Source organism: Marmota marmota, unplaced genomic scaffold (genome assembly GCF_001458135.2).
Source record: "Marmota marmota marmota unplaced genomic scaffold, marMar, whole genome shotgun sequence".
NCBI classification, from domain to species: domain Eukaryota; kingdom Metazoa; phylum Chordata; class Mammalia; order Rodentia; family Sciuridae; genus Marmota; species Marmota marmota.
Window position 1 is genome coordinate 1,681,936 of NW_025999962.1, and position 9,978 is coordinate 1,691,913.

The 9,978-nt window shown below is 61.8% G+C and overlaps 1 protein-coding gene across 2 annotated transcripts; it reads right to left on the reverse strand.

Annotated features, from left to right (window-relative positions):
- Window positions 1-298: 298 nt before the first annotated feature.
- LOC125616778 lies at window positions 299-8,459 on the reverse strand. Of its 2 annotated transcripts, none has more exons than XM_048802984.1 (3): window positions 8,322-8,459; window positions 933-6,104; window positions 299-794 (listed from the first exon to the last, which is right to left on the reverse strand). In XM_048802984.1, exon 2 carries the CDS (start codon window positions 2,360-2,362, stop codon window positions 1,091-1,093), a length of 1,272 nt encoding a protein of 423 aa, XP_048658941.1. In that variant the 5' UTR covers window positions 2,363-6,104; window positions 8,322-8,459; the 3' UTR covers window positions 299-794; window positions 933-1,090. The 2 variants fall into 2 exon arrangements, with proteins under 2 accessions (XP_048658941.1, XP_048658942.1); XM_048802985.1 differs by lacking the exon at window positions 8,322-8,459 and adding an exon at window positions 6,413-7,899.
- Between the last annotated feature and the right edge of the window lie 1,519 nt (window positions 8,460-9,978).

Here is a 9,978-nt window from a genome sequence, read left to right on the forward strand (position 1 = left end):
TGAGGCTTCTCCACACCCTGGGGCAGGCCCAAGAGCAGGTCTCCCAGGCCCACCCCAGCCGTCTGGGAAGCCCTGCCCAGAGCTACCAGGGCAGTCGAGGCTCCCCAAGCCTGGGAGACCATGAGCGCCAACAGCGCCCACCAGGGTCTAGAGGAGACCACCTGTGCTGGCAGCATCGCGTCCCTGAGGAGAGGCGTATGAAGGAACAGCGTCCCTGTCACCAAAGGGAACCTGGACCCCCTCCCAAGAGTGAAACGCTAGTGGCCAGGCTCAGATGGAGATGTGCAGACAGTGCGGCTGCAGGGAGGGAAAGAAGGAAGGATTTATTCTGAAAACTCCAAGTTCAAGTTCTCATATGCAAAATACGCCTACAGATCTGAAATGGTGAAATCAGGGAACTCGGTAAACACCAGCTGCTCTGCACCCAGCTGTCTTCAGCTTGCTCAGAGAAACAGGGTCAGACGCCCAGCACAGCTCCTCACAGCCGAGCACCCGCCACCCCAGGAGTGCTGGGCTTCGGCACTGCGTCCACAGACCTCCCACTTTGCAAATGTCCTGAGACAGTCACTGGCTTCAGAAAGAGCTGACTTCCCGGACATCTTTGAGCACCAAGATGAACTTATTCGAAAATTGCAAGAAACACAAGAAAAAATGAAGATGTTTAATGATAAAGTTTATGGACTCAAAGCAAAAATGTCATCTTTGGAAAAAAATACAATACAGCTCATGATGGTGTTCAGTGGGGGTTCTCATTCGAATCCTAGGAAGAGTTATGAACGTTCTGGAAGCACCATCTGTGGACGGCAAGGAAAACGTCATCGTTATTTTGAAATATTTGATATAAAAAGTTCAATTAAATTCAAAATCCATTTTCATCATCACAAAAAATTTCAACATTATATTTGTTAATGAAAGGAAAGGATGAGTCGTACCCTGGGAGACTGAGGGCCTCCAAGTTCAACTCCGAGAGACTCGGCTGTCTCAATCCGGGTCAGTGGTAGGAGAGATTCTGCCACGGCCATCAGGGGTCTAGGGCCACTTGTCCCAGCCACTTGCTGGAGTTTCCTAACAGCCATGGGGGTGGGGAGGTCTACCCAGAAATTCCCTGGGGCCATTTCAAATGCCTCCAGCCCCAGCACTGTCCCCAGGGAAGACAGGACACAGGAGCGACCGCTGTGTCCCAAGGCCCATTCCAGGGGCCCTGAGCCTCCTGAGCCCTGAGGAGACCTGGAGCACCCCACAGAGGGCGTCCCCTGTGTGTCTCTGGTGGTGTCTCGTGGAGCCCAGGGGTCTCACCTTCGCCACTAGTGCTTAGGGCCCCCCTGCAGGCGGGGAAGCTGAGGCCCAGAGAGTCGGCCTCACAGTGAGGGCTGGGGCTGGGTAGCCTCGAGTTAGTGTGATTGCTGAGCCCCCAGGGTGGGGCCAGTCTGGGCCATGACCTGCCGTGCCAGGCCCTCAGCCCCACCCTGCTGCCCGCAGCACCTCGACATCCATCGGGAGGGAGGCCACGGCTTTTGCAGGAGCAGCTGAGGGTCAGGCAGGGCCAGCAACGTGCCTGCATCACAGCAAAGCAGACGTCTGGCCTGGGAAGGGAGCTGGGGAGCCCAGGCCACACGCCCAGCTCTGGCGCACAGCCACCGACTCCTGAGGCCTCAGCAGAGCGAGGGAGGCAGCCATCACCAAGCCCAGGCTCAGAGAGGGCGGGCCCATCGCACAGCCAGCATGCCCCCAGGGAGCTGGGACAGACGCAGTGACAACACAGTGCAGCAAGGGCTGCAGCGCCCAGGGGACACGGGGCCCGACCCTGGGGAAGAGACGCTTGATGGGCAGCCACGGAGCAACCAGGTGTGGCCGGGTCATCGGTCAGCCTTGCTGCCTGACAAATGGCTGCAGAACCCAGACACCTCCAGCCAGAGACCCCGGTCCCCACACCCTGGGTCCTCAGGCCCCGCAGCCCGGCTGACCAGGCTGGCTCAGTAGGACAGTTCTGCAGCAGCAGCAGGTGTCCAGGCCGGGTCTTCGTGAGGGCCGGGGGCAGGGTGCTCCCCGAGGGCGCCTCCTGGGCCCAGGCTGAGGGCACAGAGCCCACCCTGCTTGCTGTGGAGTAATGAGCAGAGGGGCCAGGGCAAGCTGGACCTTCAGAATGCAGGTGCCAGGGCCCCCATTCCCGGGGTGGGAGGAGGGGCAGGGACTGGGAAGAGATTTCCAGCATGTTCCAGAGTGTTCCAGAGACAAGAGGAAAGAGGAGGGCAGGAGGAAGTGAGCCCCCTGGAGAGCCAGGCCTTCGGGGGGGCTCCCAGTCCACAGCAGGGAGAGTTTGGAAGGAGGATTTGGGGGCACAGGGACCAACGGCTTGTTCCATGTGGTCTTGGGGCCAGAGAGAGCCAAAGGCAGAAAGAGCCCGGCTGCTCCCCGTGAGCCTTGTCCCCCTGCCACCTTGGGCTGCAAGGACGGGGCAGGGGCCTCCCCCTGAGCCCTGGTCTCCAGGAGAACACGGGCAGTGGCCTTGCTGACAACTGAGAAGCCCGCGGTCTCTCCTCTCACCCCTAGATGCCCAGCGGTGGAGCGACGCAGAGCAGGGCTCCACGCGCAGCCTCACTGGGTCTCCGGGCAGACCCCACCCCCAGTTCGGTGTCTCCAGCACACCTATCACGGCACCAGACGGTAATTAACTCCCCAAACCTCCAGAGGAGGCCAGTCTCCTCTGATTCTCGTCAAATCCCCTTAATTATGAGCTTGCAATTGGCCTGCTCACCGACTCGGCCAGGGAGGCGGCCGTCTTCTGCTGCTCCAGATGAAAATAAGTGAAATGAGCCCAGGGTGTCCAAAAAGAAGTGGGCTTCGTGAAACAGACTCTTGCTCAGAGATCAACGAGGGCCTGAGCCCGGCTCCGGGTGGAGCCCCTGACCCACTCCCGGGAGATCCTACCCCCGGCACCACCCCCACGGGAGCAGCGAGGGCCGCAGAGCCCTGCGCCTCACCTGGGCCTGGCAGCTCCCCGGGGATGAAGTGGAAACTCTCAGAGGGGTGGCCCTGTGACTGGCTCCCCCTGTCACACCCGGCCCAGTGCTTTGTCCATGTGAAGACTGGCCTTTTGGAGGACCCGAGGCCAGAGGCAGCAGAAGCAAGCTGGATTCCTGCTCCCACCACCAGGAGGCCCAAACAGCCCAGCCAGGGTCAGCCAGGCCTGGCCCAGACCGAGGGCTGGTAATGGTGGCCTCTCTGAGGTAGGAAGGGGAGGCTGGTGTCCACACAGGCCAGCGGGTGCAGAAGCCACTCACTCGGCCTCTCACCATGGAGTGGGCTCAGGACCCCACCCAGGCCTGGACACCCAGCAGCTCCCTCTAACTGGAGGGTCCGTCATGAGAGCTGGTGCTCAGTGAAGCTGGTGCCCAGGCAGTGTCCCCGCCAGGCCACCTGTGCTCACCTCCACTCCAAGAAGTGCCAGGAATAGCGGCCCAAAGCCCACCCTAGAAGGACCCCAGCCATGCCCCAAGTGACCCCAGGGCTCTCGGGCCCAGAGCGAGGCTGCCTCTCCACAGGACAGGGGTCCTTCTGATCTGGCCCCACTCTACCTTCCATACCATGGAAACCCTCCCGGACTCACGACTGCTTTTGGCACCCCAGGCACACACAGCCTGCTCCCCGCCAACCCTGCCAGCTCCCGCCAAGCTCCCAACAAGCACCCGCCCACCTCTAGCAGCCAGCCCCAAGCGCCCCTCCCCACGTCCTTCCCTGACGACCACTGGCCATTGCCAATGCCCTGCCATGTCCCCAGAGGATGTCAGTGCTGCTCAGGGTCTCAAGTTGGAGCCCCGAGCCTCAGTGTCCCCACCTCTAACATGGACGTGAGTTTGGAACCTTCCTCGCTGCACTGTCACAGGATAAAGGCCATCTTGGGAGGGACGGTGCTCGTGTACATGCTGCAGGTGATGAAGGACAGGCAGGACGGGCCCTCAGAGGCTGTGCAGCCCCCACAGGGGGGCCAGGGCCCAGGCAGCCCCGCTCTGCCAAACCAGTGCCCCGCGCCGGGTTTTCCACCTTCCACCTGGACACTCTGAGCTGCCTGGATGCAGCCTCCCAGCCGGTCCCTGTGAGATAATTAGCCCGTGGCCCGCAATCTCTGCATTTTGAAATTCATCCTGAACTCTCGCAACCCGCTGGGCTTCATTTCAAATGCCCGTGCTCCTCCGTCTTCCAAGCTGCCTTCATTAATTCTCACACCAGCCCGGGCACAGCGCCCGCCTCTCCTCCCAGGGCCGCCGCCGCTCAGCCCTGCAAATTGATCGGTGCCCCCTCCTCCCCGGTGTTTGCACAACGGGAGATGGCCCATGTGTCCACGACCCAACGATTCCTCCTTTCCCGTCAATTTGCAGAAAGCTCGGCTCTGCGGCGGAGGAAGGTGAGGTGGGATTAATTGGCAGAGCTGAAGAGGACCGTCTTGCCCCAGAGTGGGCGAGAGGCCGCGGACACGTCGCCGTTTAATTGGTTACATGTGACCCCATCCTCTTTTTTTTACTTAATTCTAACTTTTAACATTTGAAGCCGCATCAATATTAATTACTGCTGACTTTCTCTGAGTCACCTCTCACCCGGGAAAGGCCACGTCCATTTCTCAAAGGGAGGAAGATAGACTTGCTGAGCGCCAGGGCCGGGAGCGACCTTGGAGCGCCCGACAGTCTGCAGGTGTAGCCTCGTCCCCACAGTGGGATCCGAGCCTCAGCCTCCACCAGGCACCATGGTGCCATCTCCTGTCCCACATCTATCGTCACCTCTTCATTTCAAAGGGAGGAGGGACAAAAGAAAGGACCGGGCACTAAGAGACGGACAAAGCCACCCGTTTTGTCCTCGATCCTCTGGCGTTTCTCAGGGGCTCTAGAAGGATCATTTCTTGACTCTCCCGAGGGGCAGAGTCCAGGACTGCCACAGGGGATAGCCCACCCTCAGGCTGCTCCTGAAGGAGGTGCTGAATTGGCTCCTGGACCCTGGAGCCATGTGGGTGGGGCACCGGGAGAGGAGTCCTGCTCCACCGCAGCTCACCATGGGTCAGGACCCCACCCAGACCCTGGACACCCAGCTGCTCCCTCTAACTGGAGAGTCCACCATGAGAGCTGGTGCCCAGGCAGTGTCCCCGCCAGGCCACCTGTGCCCACCTCCACTCGCCCACCATCAGGCACAGGCACTGAAGACCCCGTTGACTCTCAAGGCCCAGAGGAGCCCGTGTGCTCATGAGTGGGACAGGGCCCCTGCAGCCACTACCTACAGGGACTGCACTGCCACCTCGCAGGGTGCCCCCAGGTCCCTCTGACTCATGCGCCTCTGTGGACACAATAGAGAGAGACACAGAAAAGACCCTGAAGTATGGCTGAAGCGCAGGCGTAGAGCCACGGGCACCGCAGCCTGGGGACTTCCAGGCCACAGCAAAGCCTGGCCCAGTCCCCATCTTCAAGTACACGGGCAGGCAGGGTCCTCACTCCCCAGAGCCACTGGGGACTGAGCCAAAAGGAAGAGCTTTGCTGAAGGTTGGGGCTGCAGGAAGGAGACGGGGGAGGGGCAGCGTGGGCCCCGAGGCTCCAGGAGGGACCCCCAGCCAGAGCATTCACCCACCTCCCCAGGACCACCGCAGGAACTAGCCGCTCTCTCACCCAGGGCATGACACTGCGTCCCACCCTGCACCCAGACCCCTGCATGTGACCTTATTTGGAAAGAGGGTCATGGCCGTGACGTCATTAGTTGAGATCAGGCCACCATGGAGTAGGTGGGCTCAACGTCCAGGGTGCCTGGTGCCCTTACAGGAGAGACTGAGGCTCAGCCAGAGTCAGAACGTGGTGACAGAGGAGGCCGTGGTGATGCAGCCACAAGCCACAGAGCCTCGAGAGGGCCACCAGCTGGAAACCGAGAGGAAGGCCCAGGCCAGGGGCTCCCCCAGCCCTCAGAGAGGGGCACACAGCCCCATCGCACTTTGAAGTCACCTCCAGAGCAAGGGGAAGGCCATCTACAGTTTTCAGCCACAGACTGGGGTTTGACAGCATCCTGAGAAAATTAATATAGTGTCCACGGTAGGAGCTCTGCTGACCACAGGAACAGCTCATGTGAAGTCCATCCTGAGGATAAGCAAACAGAGGACGGAGGTCGACAGGCTGCCCGGTGTGACCAGCTAGCAAGCAGCCTGACCAGACCTGGAACCCAAGCTACCAGCCCTGCTCTGTCCCACACCGCAGCCGGGGCCTCCACGCCATCTGGGGGCGGAGGGCACCATCACACGGCCTGAGGCCCAATGCCCGTGCTCAGGTCACAACGCAGAGCCTCCTCAGGCCCAGAGACACGCTGGGCAAGAGAGCCGTTGGCTGTTCCCAGACAGGCAGGAGGGTCGGGATGGGGTCACCCACGGTCACCCAGACCAAGTACCTACGAGAGCCAGGCCACTGGTGACACAGGACTGACCCGGCCGTGGGACCAGGGCCTCTGGCCAGACGCGGGAGCCTGATCCACAGCGGGCTCCTCGGCACCTGCCTCAGGTTTCAGGCCTGAGTCTTCCAGAAACTTCCCTGCCTGGCTACCAAACGCGGTCCTTGGAGCCGCCTGCTCTAATTGCGGGCAGCGATCACTCCCACAGTTTCAGGGCCAACAGCTGGGCTAAGTGGCCGTCCCCAAAAGCCATTTCCTGCCTGGCTGGGTACAGAATGTTCTTTCCCTCTAAGTAAAATAAACAGGTCTGAACTCATCGGGCTTTTCTATTTGCCTCCTCTGAAGCCTTCTAGCTCCTGGGTTTTTATACAACCAAGATTTATCGTGTCGATTCTCCCCAGCGCGGAGTCCCACGATAATGTTAATAGATGGCTAGTTTTGTCGATAAATCCCTCCGGCAGGGGAGAGGAATATCTATTTCAGATGAGTTCTCCAGAGCTGAATCCAGGCTCCGGGCGGTGAGGGCACTCAGGCCGGACGTCTCCACTCCACAGGCAACGGCACTTCCGCAGAGCCTGGCCCAGGCCCACCCCCGCACCCGCTACCCAGGCACCAAGGCCCACGCTGGGGCAGAGGCGGCCCGGGCACATGCCCCAAGGTGGTGGATCAGAAGGCCGCTCCCAAGTCAGGGGCCGGAGGCCAGAGGGCACTCAGTCCCCAGCCACTGGGTGAAGGGTCAGTCCTGTGGCCTCTCCTCCGTCCTCACGTCCCCACAGCCCAGGCCACCAGGCATGCTCTCAGGAATAGCACTGACCACACCCTCCCTGATGCTGGAGGCCATGGGGCTGTCCTTGCACCCAACCCCCCTGGGGCCGCTGTGTCCCCTTGGCCTCCGGCTTCCCCCGTCCGTCAGCCCTGAGGCCAAGCACTCATCCTGGAGACTGCTCTCCCTGAGCAACAGCCTGGGAGCAGGGACAGCCCAGGTTTCCTGTCTAAAGCAACAGGTCGGAGAGGGAGCCCTGGCCACCTCTCTCCAGTCCTAGCATCTCTCCTGCTGAGGACACCTGCTGAGGACACCTGGGTTCCTGAGCCTGGCCCAGGGGCCGTCTGCCCAGCGTGTTCACGGTCTTCTGTTCCTTGAGGGCCGACCTCACACCATGCAGCCATCCCTGCCAGGAAGACGGCAGCAAAACTGCTGTCCCCAGGGCCTCGTGGGGACATGTGCCCCAGCCAGCCCTGGCCAGCTGTCGGCACCTGGATTTTGTCCAGCCAGGGGGCCCCCTGTGCTCTGCCCCTTGCCTGCCTGGCCGCTCCCTGGACAGGGCTGCCACAGAGTCCAGGGAAGGAAGCAGAGAAAAGCAGTCACGGCATCTTTTCTTTGAGAAAAAATAAACCATTGCATCAAAATTCTTTGCTCAGTATGACTCAGGGGGGAGAGACAGGAACACAGAGGTCACCCTGAAAGGGAACCTCTGCTGGCCAGGCCCTGGGCAAGGCCCTCGCAGCCACACTCACTCTGTGATCCTGTGGCACCCCGGGAAGTGGTTCCCAGCATGGACCGCGCTCGACAGTGCAGCCCAGGGGCAGAGGAGACGGAGCCCCCACGCCCGCCAGGTCCCACCCAGCACTGGTGCCAGGTGAGTAAAGACGGGGACAGAACGGAGCCAGTGACCCCAGGAGCAGCGCGGCTGGCGCGTCCCCTCCACACTCCAGTCGGGGTTCAGCCCTGAGTGGGCACTGGGTCCACCAGCACCAACAGAATCTGCAGCCCTGGACACGGCACCGAGTCCCTCGGAACCTTAGTCTTTCCCCTGGATCTGGGTGGCGCCGCCATCACACGCTCCGCACGGCTTCCCCCACTTGCTGTTCTGCTCGGCGTCACTTGGCAAGTTCGTCTGTAAGGAAGGACTCACTCTGACAGCTGGGACGGGCCCTCGGGAAGATGGCCGCTGGCCTTCCTCAGGGAGCTGGAGCCGGACTCCCCGTGATCAGTAATGAGAGTGCATGGCCCCGCAGCGCCTGGCGAGGGCCTCGGCAGCTGTGTTCACCCGTCCTTCTGCGTCACCATCGACATCCGGCAGCCGGCTCTTCCTCATCCTGGACGGTGAGGCCCGGGCCACCCTGTGGACCCAGCCTGCTTCCCTCACCTCCTGACCCCAGGCCCTGCCTCCCACTGGCTCCACCCGCCCAGCCTCCCCAGGGCGCCCGGCCTCCTGGGGCCTGGTCACTCCCTCTCCTGAGTGGCACCTGCCTCCCCACTGACCCCAAGCTCTGTCAGCAGAGTCCTCCGGGAACGAGCCAGGAAACACGGTCAGCAGCTGCGAAGCCCGCTAGCCTGGCTGGGGGAGAAGGGCTTGTGGGTGGATGCAGGAAGGGTCACCGGGGCAAAGCAAGCCTGGGCAGCCCAGGGGAGGAGGACCAGAGCTGCCTTGGGGCTGGGCAGCAGGGCACCCACTTCCCTGTGGTCACTGCCGCCACAGAGCCCAGCACAGTTGTCCTGCCTCTCCACACTCCCTGGAGGTGCTGGCTGACCTGGCTCGCAGCCCAGGCCACCCTGGTCAGGAAGGTACACAAGCACAGGGCAGGGGTAGGTGAGAAGTCGGACAGACAGACAGAACAACAACGGTTAGTCAGGGGTACACCCAGAATCCTGATCCTAGTCAGCTGCTCCCAGGCCTGGGTTCTTCCCATGTGGTGGGGGGGATTGAGAGATAGTGGAGGGTGGAAGGATGCATGGATGGATGGACGGACTGACTGGGGAACAGGTTGTGTCTTAGTCCACTTTCTGTTGCTATAACAAAATGCCTGAGGCTAGGTACTGTATAAAGAAAAGAGCTCACACTTTGGGAGACTGAAAATCCAAGATCAGGTAGCCCTACCAGTTTGGTCTCTGGAGAGGGCTTCATGGTGGACAGCATCCTGCTGGCAGGAGCACCTCTGAAAGGCATCCTGGGTGAGACAGGAAGCCAGAGAGACTCAGAGTTCAGGCCCGAGCGTTCTAAAATCCACTCTCTCAGGAACTAGCCAGGGTCCCACCCCCCAGTGACCTATCACCTTCCATAGGCCCCTCCTCTCAGAGTCCCCCCCATCCCTCCCGACCGCCCCACGGGGGACCAGGTCTCCAGCTGGTGAACCATATCCATACCAGTGCAGGCTGACTGCAGGAGGGAGGGAAGGCCCTGAGCCGCCGGTGGGAAGGGGCACCGGTGAGACCCTGGGTGAGTGGTGGGCAGCGCTGAGCTACTGGGCCTGATGCCCTTGTGGACCTGGGAGCCTGGCCACGTGGCCAAGCGAGGACCTGCTGGGGCAGGGGCCTGGCCAAGGGCGGTGCCGGGGGCCAGCTGCACTCCCTGCTCACCAGCTCTCCCAGGCGTAGCTGGGCGCCAGCACACAGAGCAGCACCCCAGACCCTCGGCTTCTGGTTGGAGAACCCAGGCCTGAGCGGGGAGGAAGCACCCCGCTCCCCCGCCTCGCACTTCCCCGCCTCGCACTCCCCTGCCCGGGGGGCAGGAGTGGGCGCCCACGGCCGGGCGGGGGGCAGATCAGACCTCCCAGGCCGGGGCGTCCGCT